The following is a 22,277-nucleotide window of genomic DNA, read 5'->3' as shown; positions in this document are numbered from 1 at the left end:
CTGCGGAACTTCAGCGAATCAGCGTGTATAATACTACTACTACTTTTAAGAAGAATCAGAGTGTTTGATCTGTTACTAGTACTACTGAAGCATCTGCCATTTCTGGGTTATTATACATTCGGCGATGATAGAGGTAGAATGTGATAGCTAAGTACCCATAGTCTGTATCCTCAAAGCAGAATCACGATATCGAGCATGCATTCTTGTAATAGTAGTGGAAATTGTTGTCAACGGCTTTGGGTCTTGTCTCTTTTTCGGACCCGTTATTGGGGAGTTTTGGCATCGCTATGTCCAAGTATATCTAAGTTCTATCATCTTTATTCAACGAATTTCCCCCCAAGAAGTGTGAAGTGTCATCTCTCTTGCTTGCTCTCCCCATGCCGTCTCATCTCATCTCATCTGATCTGGATCCCATCTCTTTCGCCTCGTCATCTTTGCTGGCTGGCTATCGTCTTAGGGGAAAAGGGCGTTCGGGTAGAATCATAAGACAAAGCGCCTTTCTTCCGCTGACCCGTAGTGGAGTAATGAGACTCGTGCCGTATGTCATCTATAGCCCCTTGGCGGTATAGGCGCTGACCCAACTACGCCATGATTGTATAGATCGAAGATAACTCAGTGCCACAAGCATAACAGCGCTCTTTTTCCGAAGCCGGTTATCCCATTCGGATATGGTGTCTAATAGTTGTATAAACTGGCCCTCTCCTCTGTCGATCATGTATGGGGGAAGCATTATACGGCCCCTTCGTCGTCACCGTCAACGGTCTGTTGGTTCGTCTGTTTACCTCCTACCACCGGCATCGTCCCCAATATCCCGCTCGACCATCTCGATGGCGCCCAGGCTAGGGAACCGCTTGCTGAAGTCCTGCATGTAGTCGTCCTTCTCCTGGGGCGTCATGTCGATCAGGTCCGCCGACGAGACGTTAGGACGCGGCTTGGAGGGCGATTTGCGGCCGCTGCTACCCGTAGGCAGTTTATTGAGGTGCGACGGTTTCGGCGGCGCGCTGGGCTTCGTATGCGTGGGGACCAGAGGCCGGGCAGGGGCGGCCGACGACGACGCGGGGCTTTCTGAGCCAGCAGTGCCGGTCGGCTGCCGCCGCGCCATGGCGTCGGAGGAGCTCGTGACAGGCTTCGCCGGCGGCGCTGCCCGTCCTCCCGTTGTGCTGATGCTCGCGGGCTTCGGTGGGAGGTCCGGGTGCGTCTTGTCGCGAGCCGCCGCTTGTTGGGTATCGGTGAACCGACCGTACCCTTCGGCAGTTCGTTGGGGCGGCGCAACCTTCTGGCTCTCCTCGAGGAGGTTCTGGACTCTGTTCTGGATACTTACGGCGCGCGATACACCGCCAATGCTCTTGGGCAACGGTGCCGAAGCCGCACCGCTGCCACCCATCTCGCGAGCTGCCATCCGCTGCCGATATTCGGCTGCAGCCGCTTCCACTCGCCTCTCTTCCTCCGCCAACGCTTGAGCCTCGAGGTCCCGACGTTGTTCCGGTGTGAGCTCTTCCTGGTCACCCAGCATACGGCCATCGTCACTTCGGCCATCGGTGGCTTCAGAGCCTGCAATTGGGGTGAGCGGCATGTTCAAGTCGTGTTGCTCCGCGTCCCTTAAAGGAGACGGTGTACGAGCAGGCTGGAAAGACGAGTCCTTCGCTTCGAAGCGCTTGAACGCGTCACCGAATTTCCCTGCAAATATATTTTTGCCCGATAGAGATCCAAGACTCGAGTTTCGCTTCCCATGCTTGCTGGCCTTCTCTTTCTTTCTGTTATCTGCCTCCTCCATGGAGCGTAGGAAATCCACATTTGATTCGATGGTAGCATCGTCTTGAGGCTCCAAAGACGGGGACGGCTTATTCTCAAACTGCATGGACGGTAAACCAGGGGACCGCATCGGCTTCGGGGCGGTTTCTTTTTCGCGCAGGTAGTCCAAGTTTGATTCCAAGTATGTGCTCGCTGGCCTTGGCCGGCCCACCAACGAGTTCGTCTTGGAGAGAGGCTCCATAAAGTCGGCACTGGGACGCCCTCCTTCAAGTGAAGGCCTGGAAGAGGAGGGTTGTCTTCCATGCAGCGCGGGCGATTGGAATGAATGTATCCTCTGTGCTGCAATGGGCCGCGAGGATTGGCCTGTGTCTGCCCGCAGTTGACTGGGGGGTTCCCTGCCTTGGTACACTAGACGACCTGGCATCGTCGGAGGATGGGAATCGGTAGATTGGGGGGTACTCCCTCGTAGGCAGATCGAGTTGCGGCGGGGTACTGGTCATCGTCCCTGTTGAGACGTACCCCATATTTGGTCGGGAAGGAGATTGGGTGGCTGGTAACGGAGGAGAAGCGATTGCTTGGAGTTCAGGATTGTTGTTGATGATAGCCGAGGCACGACTCATTTGCCCGGCCGGCTTGGGAGGAGCCGCGGCAGGTTTGCTCGAAGACCCAAGAGGCGACGATGTTCTGTCCAGTTCGTTTGCGGCAGCCATGGATTTCACACGGCTTTGCGTGGCTCCCGAGCTAGCCGGAACAGCCGCAGGCTTAGCAAAAGCGTCGTCTGCCAGCTTCTGCGACACTTGTTGCTCGAATCCCTTGGGCCCGGCAGGTGATGTTGGGCTGTCGAAGTCGAACTTCGATCCTTGGTCGTGCAAAAGTGAGAATTGGTCGAGCGAAGGGAACCTAGCCGCTATCTCGTCCACATCCCCCGGCTTCGCTGCAGCTGTATTTGCATCAAGCGCGGCAAACGGATCGCCACTGGTCACCCGCAACGGGGAAGGGCTTGGCTTCGCAGCCGGTTGTGGTGGGGGCTGATTTGTGGCAGCCGGCAGTCTACCACGCCGCATTGGTGCGACCTCCGGTATTATTTGCTGTTGTTGTGGTGGTGGAGAGAAAACAGCGCCAACCACAGGAGTATGCTTGCCTCCTGGGTCTGGCAGGGGCCCATTTGGTTTACTTGACTCTGCTTGTGGCCGTGTAGCATATATCTGCATATGGTAAGCGCATGCTGTGTGAGAAGGTTTGCGTTATACGTACATCTGGTATGTGAATCTCGCGGCCCTGCATACGGAGGCCCTCCTTCAAAACTTGGTATACGTTTGGTCTGGCTTGCTGGTGCTCGCGCAACATGGAAGCTATGGCGTATTAGTGACTTGGCCAGTATAGTAATGAGGCGGGCGTGTTACCAATAAGGTGCTTCAGTCTATCAGAAAAGACGGGGTAGCTAGGGAATTTGAAGCTGGCGTTTAGTATAGCGAGCTGCCCTTGGTCCTCGAAGGGGGTCGTATAGTAGCAGAGCTTGTAGAGCAGGACGCCAAGAGCCCATATATCGGATTTCTCGTCTATCGGCTGTTTCCGATAGACATCTATCATCTCCGGACTGCGGTATTGTAATGTTGTGTGCCTTTGGACGTCTTCGTCCATGAGTCGGCACTCGACGACGGTCTGCGGCGCAGGTTTCGGGTTCGCTGCCGAGCCGAAATCGCAAAGCTTGAATTTCCGCCTTTGGCCGACCATGGTGATGAGCACGTTCTCGACCTTCAGGTCGCGATGCAACAACGGCGGCTTCAGGTAGTGCATGCAGGCGACACCCTCGGTAACGTCGGTGAATATGTTCAAAATCTCGGGCTCGGTCAGGCGGTGCTGGAGTCGGGTATTCATGAAGTCGATCAGGCCTCCGCCGTCGCAGAACTCCATTAGCAGAAACACTTCGTAGCCGCCCCCTTTCATCTCGGACGCATGCGAATCGATGTAGGTGACGATCGGACGGTGGCCCTTGAGGCGCTTCATGGTTTCGACCTCGGTCCGCATGCCGCGCAGAGTATCCCGATCCGGCACGGCAACTCTCTTCAGCACGGCGAGATCGGTGCCGTCCACCGGCCGCGGGAGCTTGACCAAGTACACATGTGCAAACCCGCCCTCGGACAGGTACTTTTGTATCACGACCCGGTGTTCGCCGACCTGGATCTTGGTGCCGGGGCTGAAGGTGCCATGAGGTGCAGCTGGTGCTTGCATCGCTACGGGGGCGCCATATGCGGCGTGCTGTTGTTGGCCATGACGGGGAGCGGCCATGGGCGCCGCGTTTCCGTATGATGCCATGACTGCTGGCCCCTTTTTCGGATCGCTTCGTTATCGGTTCGTGGCCGTCGCGCGGTTCGAAACTCCCAGCGGCAGCAGGAAGTTTGCGGTGCTGAGACGTGGCAGTGTCGAGTGTTGCTCAGCGTCGCTGGGGAATGTAGGAGCTGGCCCCAGGTGTTGGCAGCAAGCACAGGGGGGAGAGTGGGTGCGTGGGTGGGTGAGGAGGGAGAGATTGGGGGCGATTGGCCTGCGAATCACGGCATTGAAAGTGGTTTCGAACTCGGACGGTTGATTACATCGAATGCGGCATCATTGATGTGAGGGAGGGGAAAAAAAGCACAGGAAAGCTGAAGACGAAGGCGCATGCAAAAGATGCTTGGTCGTCAAGGTTACCGACTTGGACTCGGACTTGGTTGGTAACAGGCCGTGGCAGTGGGATTGCAGTATGGTTAATGCTGCCTGCGTACCAGGCAATTAACATGCTTGTACCTTGTCCGCCTGAATGCCTCTTGGGCTGGCGAAGTGCTGAGGCCTGGGCTGGCTCATTATCCGAAGGGGGGTCCAGCGCCCAGCGGCCCAGCGGGGAGGCTCTACAGGGCTGTCAGCAGCTGGCCGCCACTGATAAGATAAGCATCAGTGCTTAAACTAACATTAAAAGCGACTCCTGACCGACTTCTCCTGACTCCTGAAGAGGGTCCGCGGGAGGGGCAGAGGGGTCCAGGTCTGCCCAAGGGGCCTATACAGAGGCGCGATCAATCAAACCGACGGGACAGCATGGCTTCTACTGCCGATTCTCTGCTGACTTGGCCGACCAGCTGGTTGTCCATCCTTTGGCGATGGCGGAGCAGCAGGCAGATCTTCCAATCTCAACCTTCTCAATGGAGAGAGCAAACTGAGATGACGTCAAATGGTTCAATCAATCCCACGTCGAAATTGCACCCGATGGATGCTACCTCGCTCAGCCTTCTGCCAATCAACCAAAAACAATCAGGCTCTTCTACTCCGTACCTATTCCACTTTTCTTGGGCCATTGCAAGGTATACATTCGTCACGTGATATCCCTGTGCAAATCCAGGGTCCAAAGCAAAATGCCACTTGCTGCAGAGTAGCGACAGAATGTTCGGGTTTCTTGCTCTATGTTGCTCTTCCCGAGGCAGTAACGAGACGTACGCAAACTCTCGTCGGATGGTTCCACCACGCGTCTGGCTGTATTGAATTGGAGCAAACCCGCTTCCTACTTCATCAAAAATGTTGCCTACCATGACGACGGCAATCCCAGGCAGCAGCCACATTGCGACATAGGCAGCAGCCACCATCCTGGGCCTTGCATAGGAGAAGACACGCGGGCCCCAATGGCCGAATTGAGCCTCTTCGAAGGGGACTTCGGGACTCTCATCTTGGCGAAAACAAGACCAACCGCTTCGTATGCTGCGGTTTGAGTACGCCGTAGGATTGGGGCCTTGTGGGCGCAAAAGCGTCACAATTCAGAGCCCCATTCTGAGCCTTGTTCTTCGATAGTATCTGTTATTGTTACCCGAGCAGTCGGCGCTGACATTTGCAATCCAAGTAAGGCACCGACGCTTAGAGTATAGCATGGTTACCGGAAGAGTATATAGTAAATATAGGACAGAAAAGCACAGACATGATAGGGCAAGTTTGAAAATTGTAGTATGAACTATGTTTATAAAAAAAATGGTATCAAAAGTATCTAGTCTATGCGACCCGCTCGACATTATACAGAACCCCTCGCCTCGAGGGTAACATCATCATGTGTGAAGAATTAGATTGGTTTGTGCACCCTCACACATGTCCACATATCGTCTCTCGTAAAACCCCAAAACTCCGACCGAACAGCAACAAGCCTCCTCCTAAAACAAGGCATGGAAGATGCGGGAGTACCAGGGTCCCTTGCGCATCTCCTCCTGCTCATCAATATCCTCGGGGTTGAGCAGGCGGGCGCCGGCCATGAGATCCATGTCCTGGACCTTGACGTACAGGGACCAGTCGCCAGACTTGATCTTCCAGCCAAGGGTAAGGACCAAGACCAGGGGAAGAGCCAGGTACGCCTGCATGAAGTCCTCGACGTTGGGAGTGGCAGTGGGGCTCGGCTGTAATCGTATGTGTTAGCTAGGCGGTTCAAAAATGTACCAATGAGGGAGAACGAGGTTTACTTACGTAGAGGGCGTTGTAGAAAGTGGCAAGCAGGCAGAGGATGTTCAGGACCAGGCCAATGTAGCTGCCATAGATGCCGAAGGGGGTCGGTACGGGATCTGCTTCAGGCTGAAGCCTTGGGACTGCCACGCGTGCTCGAAGCGAATGTGGGTGGCGCAAATGGATCCCCAGACAAAGAAGAACGACAGACCGGTGAGCGAAAGCAGCCAGTTGAAGATGGTCATGCCCTCAGCGGCCAGGCCGATATAGGCAAGGAAACCAAAGCAGATCTGGAGAGCAACACAGTACAGAGGGCGGCCGGCCTTGTCAACATAGGAGAAGAAACTGGGGGCCATCTTCCGGGTAGCCATAGCCTGGATGGTACGGGTAGAGCCGAAGGTGCAAGAGTTGGCGACACTAATAACGGACACGGTGATGACCGCGTTGAAGATGGAGGGCAGTACTTTGATGCCGGCATCCTGGATGGCCAAGACGAAGGGCGAGGCCTTGGAGTTGGCACCATGGGAGTTGAGAAGACGGTCGTCGGTGGAGGGCAGGATCAGACCGAGGACGAAGAGGTTGACGACGTAGAAGAGGAAGATACGGAAGAAGACTTGCTTGGCGGCGCGAGGGATGGCCTTGCGGGGGTTCTCGGACTCGGCAGCGGCCAGACCGACAAGCTCAGTGCCACCGAAAGCGAAAGCGGCAACGACGAAGACGGCACAGAAGCCGTTGAAGCCGTTGTGGAAAGCACCGGGATCGCGCCAGTACTTGACGCCGATGTAGCCCTGCTCGCCGACTCCACCGCAGTTGATGATGATTCCGAGGATGATGAAACCGACACAGGCGCAGATCTTGATCATGGAGAGAACGAACTCGACTTCGCCGTATCCCTTGATGCCAAAGACCTGGATGACAGTGAGAGCGACCAAGAAGACAGTGACCCAGACACCCATGCTGATAGAATCGTTCCAGAATTTGATGGTGATACTCGCAGCGATGAGTTCGAAGGGCAGGACAGTAAGCCAAGCGATAGCGTAATCCCAGCCCATAGCGAAGCCCCAGGCAGGGTCGAGGAAGCGAACGACATAGGAATAGAAAGCACCGTTGACAGGGTAGAGGACAGACAGTTCAGCCAAAGCTTGCATGGTGAACAGCAACATGATACCGACGATCATGTAACCGATAATCTGGTAACCAACTGGTCAGTTGAAGTCAGGGAGTATTTAAGGGGCGACATATCATACCAAGGCAGCGGGACCACCCTTGCTGAGAGCACCACCGGAACCAATGAAGAGACCAGCACCGATAGCACCACCGATGGCGATCATTTGCATGTGGCGACCCTTGAGATCTTTCTTCAGAGCCTCCGACTTGACAACGCCGACCTCTTCATCGCGGACCTCGTGAGTGGAGTGGTTGTAGGCGCTCGGGCCGGAGCCCTTTGTCTCATTCTTGTCGTAGTCGGACATCGTGACTGTCGCTCAACCTGAGAGTGGCTGTTGAGAAGTGAGAGTTGATGAGGATGATGAACTGATGTGAACCAAGGGGGGGAATGCTCTCGACTATATACTGCTGCGGGAAGGGCAACTGGATGTGCAGTTACACACTTCATACTCACTACTTACTTAGTAGCACATGGGGTAAGTATACTACCAAGGTGGCCTGGACCAGAGTAAACGATGTACTCAAGGCTGAGGGACACTCACACACGAGATCTAACGTGGCGATGCAACGCTGATTGGATGGTCAGCACTGGGTATAATCTCATAGACTAGTCAGTCATATTGCCGGACACTTGGGTCTATCCAGACTGGGCAGAATAGTCTCGAGCTAAGGGCTGGGGTAGTCTCAGATACAGCCCCTGTCTGCTGGAGCTGGCAGTCGAGACCACAAGCGAGGAACTGGGGCGGATGGATTCGAAAGCCAGCCGCCGCACGCACGTAGTATAATAGTAGACCTAACGACCGAGCGAGATAGGCAGCATTCCGGTCAGTCACACATGAGCGCTTGCTCTGTTGGATTTCCTTGTAAGGTCGCTTGTAATGTTGTATCATGACTGGCAATAAGAAGAAGACCAGTCTTTCTTCAAGCCTTCTGAAGAGAGCATGCAGTCAGTCCCAAGCCCAGCCGTCGTTGGCACCCGTGCAAAGTTTGACAAGCTCCTGCTGATGGATTCGCTCAAGATTCCGGATCAGGCAATAGCACCGCCAGCATGGTCGTCTGGGAGGAATGTAGTGTAGATGGGGCAGATTTCCCCAGGACGTCTGATTGGGGTTGCCTCCTCTCTCTCCTCCGGGTCCGAGACCTCAACAGTCACTGGCTTCGGCCAAATTCTTCCCCGTACTAACCGGATGCCTCCTAGTTTGCTGATAAGCTTCATTGGCACTAAGGGAAGACAGTTACCCTTTCGAGATTCGACTTTGCGCCTCTCTGGCAGAGTCGGTTAGACTTTGATAGTTCCGTCGGAACTTTACGTTGAAGACGGGCCTCCGGACGACCTATCCCAGTACCGTCAGAAAGTCATGCCTGCCGGCAAGTGCCAGGATCCCAACGCAATGTGTGGGATTGAGAAGAGTATCCATTGGGAGTATGGTGGAAGTCAGTCTGGAGCGGAGAGCCAGGGAGCCAGATCGGTCGTCTTTGGGGGTGGGTAAGCGGTGGACCCCTGCAAGATCCAGGCATTTTGCTCCAGACTGTCGGTAGAGGAGAACGTGTTCTAGACCTCCAACTCAGACTTGGAAGTTGGAACGCTCCGAAAGTGGTGCTTGCCAGAATAGTCGACTCGACACGCGACTGCCAGTTTAAACTCAATTGGCCTAAAGTGCCTTCCTCCTCCAGGCCACTGCATCCGAACTTCGCTTGCTCGAGTCTTGGAGGCTTCCCAATTTCCAAAACAACGTGGTCGTTACAGGTGCGCCATTGTCTAGTGCAAGCCTCAACTTCGGAATCCGGATATCGCAACCGCTTTCCAAGATCAGGTAGCATATCTACGGCTGACTTAATATGCACGAAATCAGGAGAAACGCCACCACTGCAGACAGATGAGACGTTATCTTGATGGATTCGACTATAATGACATAGCGCGGCAAGCACACGCCACCACTCAATCAACCCGGAGCACACTGCTCCTGAACTCCCAATGCTCAACATCCAAGCCCTCCTACCTACACCTTTGCCGCGCGGAGCATTTGTTTGAATTGGCGTGGCTTCTCTTATCTGTCCTGTTGCCTTCTTTGATCACATTTCCAGAAGGCTTCCTCGCTCATTTGGGATGTCAATTGGCACCGATTATTGCCTAGCCTGCCGTCGAAATACCGATGTCGCAACACTGCCATCCATCTATCCAAACCCGCATGGAGCTGAATCCCTAGCGGCACGAACCGAGGGCGGTCAATTCAACTTGCTGTTGGCTTACCCCAGCTTTGGGCTGGCAGGAACAAGCTTCCGGGCGCCATCAGCTTGCCAATACTCTGGAGACAAGCCCGGCTCGTGACAGAATCCCCTCTTACTTGGTTTCCATTACATGAGAATATATTCCCCAGGTTCACGGACTCGATTTGCGAGAGAGCTATTACATAAAAATATATTCCCCAGAATCTCGGACTGGACTTTCCAAGATGGATCCAGATCCTTCAACTACTACTACGCTGGCTACTGTCGCGCGGCGTACGGAGGGTGTGGGCTGACAGCACAGCCAATGGGACGCTACGAGTCACAACCCTAGCAACGAAGCTTGTTTTTGGTGCGCAAGAATAACGCCGAGTCATTGCCCCCCTCAGTGGCCCAGCCCAGTGTTGTTGGCCCCTCGACGTCTGCTCTGGATGCGTGCAAATCGCCCGCACCGGACGGTAAGGTCGTTCGGTTCCTTATCTTCAATCCGGCGCGACCGAGACGGGCCGTCATCACTGGAAAAATCTCGAAGATTGCATAGCTTGAAAGAGCGATCGAACGCCTTCTTCCACGTGTCGCTTATCTTCGTAACCGCGTCAAATCTCTGTATTGCTTACTCGAGGCTTAAGGAGACGATACTACTACCAGCCAAAGCTGAGCACTGTTCCTCGTCACCATGCGAGCATACTCCGCTTTGGGATGGCCCACCCCAGGTCCATGGCGTTGGGATCGCAAGTGGGTGGTTAAGGGCCAAGTCCCACGGGCCAGGGACTGTCTGCTACACCCAGACCAGATACCCTTTCCTTTGCCACGAACCACTTGGATTTCTTTCACCTCATTACGTTCAACATGGACCATTCGATGTATACGTCACGTTATCTGCGGCTAGCCATAGAAGAAGGGGTAACCCAGCCGGCTATGTTGGGAGAAGCCGCCCGCGCATCGTAAGCGCCAAATTAACCTGCCTGGACCATTTCCCCCAGACTCGACAGAGCGCTGCTTGCCACACCCAAGGCACTTTGGGGGCTGTCGCGTCACTCTGTCCACGAACAGCTGAAACTGCTTGCACTATCCATTCAGCTATGAACGCTTATCCCGTCTGGGTGGGTTCTGCCGATAAGGAGGCCAGGAACAGCCCACAAGACATGGAAGGGTGATTTCACAATGCTCGCCCCTGGCTCTTTATGCTAGTTGATGCGTAGTAAGTTACTATGCATGCTACTATTTACTGTCCTACCTACTTCGCAACTGGCGTTCATTCGAAAACGTAATTTAAACTCACCGAACTTGCTGTCCTTCACATGATGACCTAATGCCGCTGCTCATTTTACTTGGTAGTTACCTATTCTGGCAACAGCTAGGCCCCTGCGACTATGGGAATCAATGGACTGGCATCACGGATGATATCCGATAGCGGTGATAATGAAATAATGCCACTACAATATGAACGTGAACACTTGGTGTTGTTGCATTGAATGATAATCAGTATGTCGGTATAGACGAGGGAAGACGGATCCTTTACTGGCATGTCTGCTACCACACACAAGACAACCCGATGCTGTTGATCTTCTGTCATGAGACATGCCCCTCAACCCTCAACTTCGGAACCAGCCATCGTGCGTAAGATGGAGTAGGCATGGTTACATTGAAGAGACGGGAGGAGAGAAGAGAACACGACTATAGCAAGCATCATCCCCCAGTTTCCTCATCGACATGTGCCTCCAACCCTACCTCCCTTTACGTACAAATTACAAACATAATAGACGTTCGTTTCCCTCTTTCAGACTTCCACGAACCGAACCCCGTCAACACTCTCCGGGCACTGTCGTGGAATCTTCAACTGCTGTGCCGCCGCCGCCGCCGCCGCCGCCTTCGTACCCTCACCATGACGACTGTACTCATATAGGGCCAACCACACCGCATCCACATTGACCGCCTCAAGCGCCTCGCGCGCGCCCACGACGGCCGTGGAAGAGGAAGGGGATACCAGGCTGTCGAGGAGCAGGTCGAGGATCTGTTCGAAGATGGTATCCTCGATGCGCACGAACGAGACGAGGGCGACGAGCATTTCTTGGACGGCGGTCCAGATCTGGGCGACTTGGGTATACCCACTGACGCCTGCTGTGGAGGACATACCAGTAGAGGGGACCATGGTAGAAGAGGCAGCAGGGCTGCTGGGGTCCTTGACGCTGGCTGACTCGCGTAGGTTGAAGAGGGACGCAGAAGAGTTGTTGTTGCCCAGCTCGCCAGTTGTCATTGTCCGAATGGGGAATTTGATATTTGCGCCCGCCGCTGCAGATCCAGAACCCCCGAATGAAGAGTTCTTGGAGCCACCAGTCTTACGATTGTGGTTCTGGTAGTTGGTCTTGGTCTTCGCGCACCACTTTCCCAGCCCATCCCACCACTCCGTCTTGACGCGCGAGCTCAGGAAGTCGCCCGCGCTGCCGAAGAGCGCCGCGAGCGCGCGACAGGCCGCTGTGACGACGAACGGCTCGCTGTCGTAGAGGCGTGCCAATAACACTGGCCATATGGCGTTGACGAGGGGCAAGAACGCATCCTCCTCGGGCGACAGTGCGGGACAGACGATGGCGAGGAGGTCCAGCAGCGATTTACGCAGCGCGGGTGTGGGTGACGTCAGGTAGTGCTGCGTCAGATCGGTGATGCGGGTGAGTAGAGTGAACGTTGGGGTCTTGGGCAGGGGCTTCTTCTCGACCTCCTGGCTCGGCTCTTCGTCTGAGTCTTCATCGTCTTCTCCTTCCTTTTTGTCATCCGCCTCAGACTCCTTCCAGGGTTTCTTGGGATGGTGTATCTCGAGTTGTTTGGAGTCGTCGCCCGCATCTCGTCTCCTTTTCCGCGCTTGACGCCGGTCTAGGAACTCTTCGACTTCCCGAAGCGCTGGTAGCTCTGCTCGTCTCTTGCGATGGTCTAACTTTGGCCTTGACTCGTCCCCCAATAGTAGAATGTTTGATTTGGAGCCTTGAGCAACAATCTCGGCAAGTACGCTGAACAGGTTCTCGACGAATAGTGGATATCCGTGGTAATTATCGAGAGCAGCAAAGACAGAGTCGACAACGTCACCCAGAAAAGGCACCAACTTAGGTCCGGTGAGGTTGATCATCATCTTCAGCACCTGTGTCGAGGCTGGAGAGATATCGAAAGTATTTAGTCGTAGCGAGATGGAGTTCAGCATATAATCCACATTGTCAATGACCAGATCTGCGACATTGGTATAGTCACATGCGGTGGCTATGTTGTTCAGGGCAATGACTGCGTGTTCTCTCAGCTGAGATACGGCGGACCCCATGAAAGTTGCGATGGGGTATAGAACGTCTATCAGTTCTGGCCTGAAGTCTTGTCCCATCCGCGAAGCTGCAAAAGTCGTGGTCTCCAGGGCCAGTGCTTGAACTCTCCAATCGGTTTCGTCCCCTTCATCTGTGTCGCTAAGAATGGAGACTGAGAATGAATACAGCTCTTGAAGCAATTGCTCGTGGTCATCCCCAGAGCCACCACTCATAGCACTGAAATCCAAGAACTCATCAACGTCGGAGTTCTGAGCCAGGCCCGATCGTACAAGTTCTAGGGACAGCCAGTAAGATGCAACTTGACTGTTGCCACTAGACTCACGTACATAGTCTATCATCTCTCGGGCAAGCTGCGAATGGCTTACGAATGAACCACTCGCCAAAACTAGGTTCATCAAAGCTTCTCTCGTGTCCTTCTGTGTAGTCTGAGTTAAGAGCGTTGGGCGAAACGTAAGTTTGGATTCCGATGTAGCGAGTTCGTTTGAGGCGTGTGTAAGATCAGTCGAGGACACTTCTGTGAGTTGGCTGGTAGACTTTCCCAATGCAAGGAGCTCAATGACACTATCCCGTAATGAGGAAGCCAACGTGATGCTGAGTGTAGATGAATCAATCCGAAGGTCGTTCATAAAGCGTTGTCCTTTCAGAAGGTTCTGAATAGCTTGCCGTTTCACTTCTTCGTCGCTTGCTTGCATAAGACGAGGAAGACTTGTGACCCAATTGTATACAATAATCTTTACGGTGTCCGTGAGCTCGGGATAGATGCCCACAAGATCGGACAAGCTCGTGTTCAGTCCAGTGCTGATTAGTGATTTGTTTTCCTCATCAGAGGCGAGCACCATTGCGGACTCCACCAGGATATAGGTGCAGTTAGCCAACGACTCATGGCACTCATCCAAAAGGGCAATGCAGAACCGCTCCAGGGCCTCCTGGACGTCAGAGAACTTATGATTCCTCAGCTTGAGCACATTTGAGAGTGCAAGTTTGATCTGGTCAGTAGTTGCTTTCAACCACGCTGGGGTGAGAACCTTTCCCTCGGATGGGTTATCCTCATTCTCCTCGTCAGACGGCTTCTTCAGCAGAGCTCTGATTTTGACGTCCCCCAGGACACTGATGAGTCCCGACTTCAAGACACCGATGCCTTTGACTAGCACCTTCCTCGATGTCTTGAGGGCCATGGGCGGTGTCAACAGCCGGGTCAAAGACGACACTGTTCCAGGCAAGAATGTCGCGAGTGCCGCTGCATCCCTAAGCGATGCAAATATGGCCTCGGCGCAAAGCAGGGCTTCAAGCTGGATATCGGCTGTGTTTCCATCGGTACTCATGCCCAGAATGACTGTGATAGTGTGACCCAACGATGGCAAGGCATCAGTCTCTGTAAGGGATGCAGCGCCTAGAGCTGTTGCGCCTGTAGCTTTGATAGTCTCCTTCAAGGCATCTAAAGTCTCCAGTTTGGTCTCTTCCGGGACATCCTGTTTCCGCTCCTTCCCAGGAACACCACCGACAATGAAAGTGAAGAGAATGATGAGCTGCCGCGACAGCTCGGTAGAGATTTTGCTTTTCCATCCATACTTGACGAGTATCCGCAGGCATTTGATGGTGACTTCTGTGAGGCGAACGGGGTAATCCTGTTGGTTCCGCAGGATGTTGGAGAGCGGGAAGAAAACATATTCTGCTATCTTCTCATCCAGGACGGTCGGGTCCTTGGCGACCTGCCGATCCAAGACTGATGATAAATCTTGGGTTACATCCAAGAGTTCTTTAGCACTCCCCCTTTTATCCGTGGCGCGCACGGCGAGGTTGTTGATTTTGATGCATCGTGGTTTGAGCTGCCCAAAGGTTTAGCGGGATGGAATCTTTCAGTTGCTTGCTGCGCTGCACACACACCTCTTGGAAGAACTCCGTCCTACTGTCTGATGCGTCGGCAGCCATTGAATGAAACTGGCATTTTGTATCCCTCTCCTTATTCAATGAATGGAATGCCTTGGACGGGGAACTGTGTCGATCATGAAGTTAAACGAGTCAAAGAAATACTTATTAAGATTGGTCGGCGATAGATGCAACATCAGAAAGCATGCACGCCCAATAAGAGAAGGTGCTGGATGTTCCCCACACATTGGGTGCATCAGCAAACTGCTCAGCAAGAAGGGGACGACCGCGACTTGCCCGCAGCCAGTAAATCTCATTTTGATTTGAAATACATTCTTTATGTGATTGAATTGTTTTTTATTTTGAATTTTCCCCTACTTTCTCTACCTTGAGTGAAGTGAGGATCACGGCTGGCCAGCTTGGTATTCGCAGAAACTACAGAAGCTACCGAAGCCAGAGCTACCAAAGCTAGCGACCAAAAGCTTCCATGGCGTCATCTAAGCCCTTCTCCACGATCGTGCATCCCTACCCGACTAAGGAGTCTCCCAATAGAAATGCCTGTGCTTACGAGACCGGCCTCTCCTCAGCTCGCAACGCATTTGTCTTCGTCGGGGGGCTAGGTGACGGCCCGCATACGGTGCCCTACGCTCGGGCAATCGCCCGAGAGCTCGAGAAACACAGCAGGTTGAGCTACTCGGTCTTCGAACCCAAGACGAGGAGCGCCTTTTCCGGGTGGAAGTTCTCGTGCTTGGCGAACGATGTGGCCGACATATCAGAGTTTGTCAGGTACTTACGCGGGCTGGGGAAGTCGAAAATCATCCTCATGGGCCACTCTACCGGGTGCCAGGTGCGTGCTTCTGTTGCAGCCACATTATTTCATGTATTATATATTAATGGGTAACTTAGGGTTTGATGGAATACGCTGCGAAGTCAAGTGATCCTGTGGATGGCTTCATCCTCCAAGCTCCAGTCTCGGACCGCGAAGCTTCTTTGGTAGGAAAGGGTATCGACGAGGAGAAAAGGCTTGACGAGATAGTCAACATTGCAAAGGACATGATCTTGTCCGGAAAGGGGGATCACCCCATGTCGCACGACCACCTGTCCAATGACTACAATAGGCCAATGTCCGCGCGTCGGTTCTACGATCTCCACGCTAAGGAGTAAGTTATTCCCCGAAACGTCTTCCACGGCAGCTTCACCCTCTTGTGTCACCAGCATGAAGCTTATCTTGTCAAATCTAGTGGCAACGATAACTATTTCGGCTCTGATATCTCCAATGAGGTCGCCAGCGGATACTGGAAGAAATTCGATAAGCCACTGCTGATCCTACACTCCGGTATGGATCGGTACATGGAGCCTTCGCGGGATAAGATGGCCCAAATAGATGGTTGGAAAGCGATGTGCAACCCAGGAATTGTTAGCGACCTGTCGGGAGTCATACCGGGAACAGGCCACAGCGTCCGCCAGCCGAAGGGTGAGGAGTGGTTAGTGAACACGGTAGTTGAGTTCCTGGAATCAACGGCAGCCGCACCGAGTAGTAGCCTATAAGAACATTGTAAACTTGAATGTTGGGAAGCTGGCTTGACTACAATGGCACCAAATATCTACGGGGACTCAGTATCACGTGGATATAAGTTGAAATGAGAGGGCAATATTTAAATATAAACCCCTGAGAGATTTCAAGTGTAACAACCAAGCATATTTTGCTAGCAGCCTGTGTTCATGCTTTATATCCATTAAGCCCCTGAACCACACCGAACGCGCCACCCTTCTTGCCAAACATATCCCTAACATCCGAGACGAGCTCTTTCGGCCTCTCATACGCAGCGAAATGCCCTCCACTCTCATGCTCCCGCTCGAAGACCACTTCGCCCTGCGTCCGCACCCACGTGCTCGGCAGCACCACGAGATCCTGCGGGAAATGGCTAAACCCCAACTTGACCCCCGGCGTGTACGACTTCATCTTCTCGTGGGTCATGCCGCCGGCCTCAGCATCGGCGTGCTGCGTCTCGTAGTAGATCCGCACGCTGGCCGCGGGGCCCGCGGTGCTGAACCAGTAGATCGAAACCCACGTGCAGACCTCGTCGTCGGTCCAGGGGTACGCGTCCGTCCAGTCGTGCAGCTTCTCGTAGATCCACGCCAGCAGCGCGACGGGGCTGTCGGCCAGGGCGTATCCCAGCGTCTGGGGTTTCGTGGACTGCTCCAGGTTGTAACCCCGGCCTTCCTTGCCGAACCAGGCGCTGCGGGCCTCGCCTTCCTTCTCACGCTTCGTGTAGGGCGTCACGGCGTGCTGGAGCGCTAGGCGCGGATTAGACAGGAAGCTGGGCGGGTCGGCGCTGTCCATGTTGAGGTGCGTGGCCTTGCAGTGCTGCGGGTAGAGATGGGCCAAGGCTCGGCTGATGTGTCTTCCCCAGTCACCTGTGAATGTGTAAGCAAGCAAGTCTTACTTGGAATAATACTCCTGGCCAACAATACTGACCTCCTTGTGTGACGTATTCATTATATCCGAGCTTCAGCATCAACTTGTTCATTGTCTCGGCATACTGCTCCATCGCGAACCCGCGCTTCTTCGTCCCCTCCGAGAACCCAAAATTCGGCAACGACGGCGCCACAACATGAAACGCCGGCGTCTCGACGCCATCACCATCACTCAGCGGGCCCAGAATCTTGCTCACTTCGAGAAAGTGCCCGGGCCAGCCGTGGATGAACAGCAGCGGGATGGCCCCCTTGACCGGGCTGGGCCGGTGCACGAAGTGGATGTCGAGCGGCTCGAAGCCGCCGTCGCACTGGATGGGCGTGGTGAACTGCGTGAGCGCCTTGTTGAGCTCGCGCTCGACGCCCGGCCAGTCGAACCGGTGGTGCCAGTGCTTGGCCAGCCGCTGCACGTCCGCGAGGGGCGCGCCCAGGTCCCAGCCGGCCTCGTCGAGCTCGTCGGGGAAGGTGGCGAGGGCGAGGCGCTGCTTCAGGTCGTCGAGGCGGGCGCTCGGGACGGCGATTTGGTAGGGTTTGATATCCGACATCTTCACTTTGAGTCACTGCAAGTATGGTATGTGGTGTGGTTGTTGACTACTTGGGAATTAGATATTCGGTATTATTTTTAAGTGTACAACAAACAAAATCATTTGAGGTCCGTATCCCCCGCAAGGAGAAGCGACACCTCACATATATGTATGCTCGTGGAATGAATGGCGATCTCATAGAGCGTAATCTAGCGTGCTTGTATGCATGGTGTGTCGCCAATGACGTGACACAGGGCGCATTCGACAAGACATGATAGCAACGCCGCCACGGGATATCTAATCCCGATAGGCAAGGCAGGCAGGCAGGCAGGCAGGGGAGCGCCCAACGCTTGACATCTGCACCCATCTCTTGGCATCCATCTCCAGACTTTGATGATTAGTCAACGGGGAAGATAGATCTTTGATAAATCACCATCGCCGGAAGGAATATCCAGACTTTTGGTAAATGAGGGTATGGTTGCTATGATATCATCCTGTCTGCGGGGTGTTAAATCAGGGGTAGGGGAAATTTGAAAATGGATCGCAATTCGGGTTGAACCAAATAAATCATCACCAATTGTTTCGTATTCACTTTTCGGGGAATCTATCAAGATCCTAGAGGCTGCTAAAGAACCGAATGGCTTGGATGTAGTACATATCAATGCTTGAGATGCCGGGACCGATGTCCCCTGACATACGGGAGCGTCCCCCGTTTGATCCGGGTGGTCCTATGTTTTTACTCCTGGCTTTTGAATATCAAGACGGACTGACGGACTTCCTATTCCTCATCATATGGTAGAACCGCGACCTACTTTAGATAATAATGTCCAAGTCGTTCTCCCATGCAAAGACACCGTGGGTAGCAATCGATCGCATATGCCAAGACCAACTACCGAAAATGCCGACTATTTCCAGAGTCTATTGGCCAAAGTATTGGTGTTGGCCCAAGAACCCGATGGAAGGCACCATTCTAGCTGCTAGCCTCTCAAAGGATGGAATCATGTTTTCCTGGAACCGCCGCTGAACTTTACCACATCTTTTGGACCATACGAGGGTCGTGTGACACATAGCAACGTCAGAGAGCCATCTTGGAGTAAACAAAGAGCAGCTGTTTTCCCTCGCGGAGGCGTGGTGGTTGAATTGAATGAAACGCCTTCCCGTCACCAAGCCCGGTTGGTGGTGGTTTCTATTTTGTGATGCATGTAGGTATGATGTCAACCCGGATATCGGGCGCGTGTTATCATTGTTTGGAACCGAGAGCAGGGCTACTTTTTCTTGACCGTTTGTTGCGGCTTATTGGCGAAGAGGAGGTGTAGCCTGTAGGAGGTGAGGGGTGTCTCTCTTCAGAAGGAATACTAGGCCGTAGAAGGGAAAATAGGCAGCTTCCGGCAGAGTTCCCCGCCCCGGCAGCGCTGTGGAAAAAACGCAGCTAGAATGCTAGCAGGTTAGAAGCACTAATAAAAGCGCAGAAAGCCCACGGGCTCGACGGGCTAGTGGTCGCTAAACAGCTCTGGCCCCGCCCCACCAGCACGAGGTGAAACCCTGGTTGGTCGATCGGGACGTGATGTAAACAAAAGACTGCCCAGCTCGCTGCTAGCTGCTCATCAAATAGCCCCCAAGTCAACTCAGACCCTGTTGACTCCATCACATCGCACTTTTCCCACACCATCCTCTCTCCCCTAACCTAGCAATTATACGTCCCTCTGCCTTATCGTCTCCCATCGTCGCATCGCATGGGCCATTGACTGGCAACAAGGTCTCGAAGAGGATATCACGAATCGTCATCCCATCAACAATAACCACAACAGCAACTACGACTTCTAGTATTCACTGAAAATACATACACCTTAACACCGCTACTCAACTCAACAATCCACGATGGCACGCACCCGTCGCTCTGCGCGACTCGCAAGCGCCTCCTCGGTAAGTTGTTTCACAATCCACTGACCCTACACATGCAGATCGCTGCGGTTGCTGCTGCTACCAAGCGGCATCAACACGCGCTTTGACGGGTTGCGAGCACGTCGCTGACGCTTGCGCTTTGATCCAGAATGTCGACCGAGCATCCGCGACGCCTCGGCTGGGCTCCGTTGTCGAGGCAGAGGAGGAGACCGTCCAACTCCCTACCAAGAATCTAGACACGATCAAGTCGTCGCCACCTAAACCCACCACCCCGTCGCACTCGACTCCCGTCAAGCTGCCCATGTCCGAGATGCATCCCAGCAAAGTCCACCAGACCATGGCTCCCCCTCATCCGGCCTTCGACACGGCTTTGTCGATATCAACCCCGACCAAAAGGCTGCTGGCGGACAGGCGACCCCGTCCAAGACCCCCATGTCTTCTGGTTTTACCTTCCGCGTTTCCCGCCCCAGTATCGCCGGCGGTGAGCAGGATTCTGGGCTCGGCCCTGAGGCCAAGCGCATGATGGATGAGCTGCGCGAGGAGGCATCAAAAATCAAGGCCGAACTTGCTGCCAAGCGTGACCAAGAGCGCGAGGAAGAGGCCGCCGATGGTCGCAAGTTCGCCAAAGCGAAGGGCAAGGCTGGCCGATACAGCGATGCCCACATGGCCGAGTTCAAGAAAATGGACTCCATTGAAAACCATCACTCGACGTTCCGTCACACACCTGGCCGTGCCACTCCGGGCAAGAGTCTCAAGCGAACCCAATCCAAGGCAAATCTCGACGAGCCCGAGTCATCGTCGTCGGCGACACGGAAAGCACCAGTCTCTGCAAAGCGTGCCGCCAAACCAGCGGAAAAGCTCCGTCAGCCCCAGGAGGCGGTCGAAACTCCGGCCAAGCGGGTTCGGCAACGCAAGGAGGACGACGCCTCCAGCCAGCGACCTATCTCTCGCGATGGCAGTTCCATCCCTGCCCCTAAGACCCTTGGTGGCGAATCGATTCGCAAAGCGATTCCTCGCTCCCAATCATTCGCTAATCTGCAGACGCCTACTAAGGCTTCAGTTGCCCGCACTGCTTTGCCAAAGACACCCACCGTGTCTATGATCAAGTCGCCCAGCAAACCCGATATCCGATCTTTGGCTAGATCTCCTAGTAAACCGGAGCTGTCATCGGCTTTGGCTCACTCTCCTAGCAAGGACAGCTTGGCACGATCCAACAGTAAGAAGGCTCTGGGAGGCGGAGACCTTACCAAGTCGGTCACAATTAGCAGTCTTCCCGCTCCGCAGGCTATCCCCAAACTGGTCCAGACGCCGGGTCGATTTGATAGAGTCAAGTCGATCCTCAAGAGACAGTTCAGCTCTTCGAAGCCCAAGAGCAGTCTTCCTCAGCTTGCCGCTACTGCACCCAAAACCCCTGGCCGCACCGAGAAGGCTCTGCCAGCTGTTCCCATGACCACGCCTGCCCGCCAATACGACAGACACGTTGAGTTTACCCCAGACACAAAGCAAGCTGCTGCGACCCAGAACTCGCCTTCACCCATCAAGTCCATTCTTCCCCGACCCAAGTCGGTATCGAAGCCGCCTGCGGTCCAGTTCCCTTCTCTGAATGCCGTGATGAGCGCCAAGAAGTCCGGCAGTGCTGCCGTGTCGTATCCTGACCTTTCGGCCTACAAGGAAGGCGAGAGCTCCGAGAATGAGGAGGAAGCGAGCCTGCACGAGGCACTCCCAGAGTCTCAACCTGGCACTTTCACATTCCGCAGCGACCACACCATTCGCTTTGGTAGTACCTCGCCCAATGGTTTTGGAGGTTCGGCTGGCCAGTCTACTCTGCGACAAGTGCGTGCTTCTTTTGCGCCTGGTGCAAGCATGCCGGGCGGTTTCCCCGACGAGAGCGAGTCTTCTCCTCGTAAGGCGAATAAGGAGAACGCCGATCCTGAGCTGATTGCGGGTATCCCTCACGGCATGTCCAACAAGAAGCGATCGCGCGCGATGTGGGATGATGAAGAGGTCAAGACGGGCGTTCCGCACGGTATCTCGAATAAGAAACGACACCGGGCGAGTTCAGATGCCGAGGAGGAGGAGGAGGATGAAGGCGTCCAGCGTGGCGCCAAGAAGCTGCGCAAAAACCCTCCTCCCTCGGTGACGGCCCCCAGATTTACCTGCTCCTCGCCCATGAAGAAGCCCTCCGGATTCTTGGGCACGCCCAGTCCTCAGAAGAAGACGGGCATCAGCCTGAGCCGATTGAACATGCTGGCCCGACCCAAGATTCGCAAATAGGCACGTTCGTTCGTTCGTTGCTTGTTTGGGGAGTTTGCTCACGACTACATGACTGTTACGACTTTCCTGGTGTCACGGATATCGGCTGCATTTAGAATGGCCCCAGCATTGCTTTGCGGCAAAACGAAGCAGATTTGCATGCGCGGTTTCCACGGCACGACTGCTTCTCCTTTTCCCTCGCTGTCCTGGCATATTATTTTCTGCTTTGGCATGGCTACTATGTTGGCATCAGTCGGTCTGGCCAAACAAGAAAAAAAAGAAAAAGGCATAGGATGTTGTTGAGACTGCATAGCCTGTCGGCAGGTGTCTTTCCTTCACTCTCCTTAGCATAAGTCAGCATCGT

At 54.2% G+C, this 22,277-nt stretch overlaps 6 protein-coding genes across 6 annotated transcripts; 2 read left to right on the top strand and 4 right to left on the bottom strand.

The window, feature by feature from the left end:
* Positions 1 to 778: 778 nt before the first annotated feature.
* Positions 779 to 4,068, bottom strand: PG997_005205 (NAK protein kinase; the record flags this gene model as incomplete). The annotated part of the gene is made up of 4 exons (XM_066809520.1): positions 779 to 2,030; positions 2,272 to 2,957; positions 3,007 to 3,104; positions 3,156 to 4,068. 4 exons carry the CDS (start codon positions 4,066 to 4,068, stop codon positions 779 to 781), a joined length of 2,949 nt encoding a protein of 982 aa, XP_066673138.1.
* Positions 4,069 to 5,915: 1,847 nt separating this feature from the next.
* Positions 5,916 to 7,670, bottom strand: PG997_005204 (amino acid permease family protein; the record flags this gene model as incomplete). Its single annotated transcript, XM_066809519.1, has 4 exons — positions 5,916 to 6,155; positions 6,223 to 6,283; positions 6,313 to 7,388; positions 7,446 to 7,670. 4 exons carry the CDS (start codon positions 7,668 to 7,670, stop codon positions 5,916 to 5,918), a joined length of 1,602 nt encoding a protein of 533 aa, XP_066673137.1.
* Positions 7,671 to 11,371: 3,701 nt separating this feature from the next.
* Positions 11,372 to 14,822, bottom strand: PG997_005203 (HEAT repeat protein; the record flags this gene model as incomplete). The annotated part of the gene is made up of 2 exons (XM_066809518.1): positions 11,372 to 14,719; positions 14,778 to 14,822. 2 exons carry the CDS (start codon positions 14,820 to 14,822, stop codon positions 11,372 to 11,374), a joined length of 3,393 nt encoding a protein of 1,130 aa, XP_066673136.1.
* A 424-nt stretch (positions 14,823 to 15,246) lies between these two features.
* On the top strand, positions 15,247 to 16,307 carry PG997_005202 (uncharacterized protein; the record flags this gene model as incomplete). The annotated part of the gene is made up of 3 exons (XM_066809517.1): positions 15,247 to 15,606; positions 15,666 to 15,919; positions 16,001 to 16,307. 3 exons carry the CDS (start codon positions 15,247 to 15,249, stop codon positions 16,305 to 16,307), a joined length of 921 nt encoding a protein of 306 aa, XP_066673135.1.
* A 172-nt stretch (positions 16,308 to 16,479) lies between these two features.
* Positions 16,480 to 17,779, bottom strand: PG997_005201 (microsomal epoxide hydrolase; the record flags this gene model as incomplete). Its single annotated transcript, XM_066809516.1, has 2 exons — positions 16,480 to 17,177; positions 17,239 to 17,779. The coding sequence occupies 2 exons, from the start codon at positions 17,777 to 17,779 to the stop codon at positions 16,480 to 16,482; spliced, it is 1,239 nt and encodes a 412-aa protein (XP_066673134.1).
* Positions 17,780 to 19,636: 1,857 nt separating this feature from the next.
* Positions 19,637 to 21,934, top strand: PG997_005200 (uncharacterized protein; the record flags this gene model as incomplete). Its single annotated transcript, XM_066809515.1, has 3 exons — positions 19,637 to 19,681; positions 19,809 to 19,985; positions 20,057 to 21,934. The coding sequence occupies 3 exons, from the start codon at positions 19,637 to 19,639 to the stop codon at positions 21,932 to 21,934; spliced, it is 2,100 nt and encodes a 699-aa protein (XP_066673133.1).
* Positions 21,935 to 22,277: the final 343 nt, after the last annotated feature.

Source organism: Apiospora hydei (genome assembly GCF_038363865.1).
Source record: "Apiospora hydei strain CBS 114990 chromosome Unknown utg000004l_segment0_segment0, whole genome shotgun sequence".
NCBI lineage: Eukaryota > Fungi > Ascomycota > Sordariomycetes > Amphisphaeriales > Apiosporaceae > Apiospora > Apiospora hydei.
This window is presented reverse-complemented; position numbering and strand designations above follow the sequence as displayed.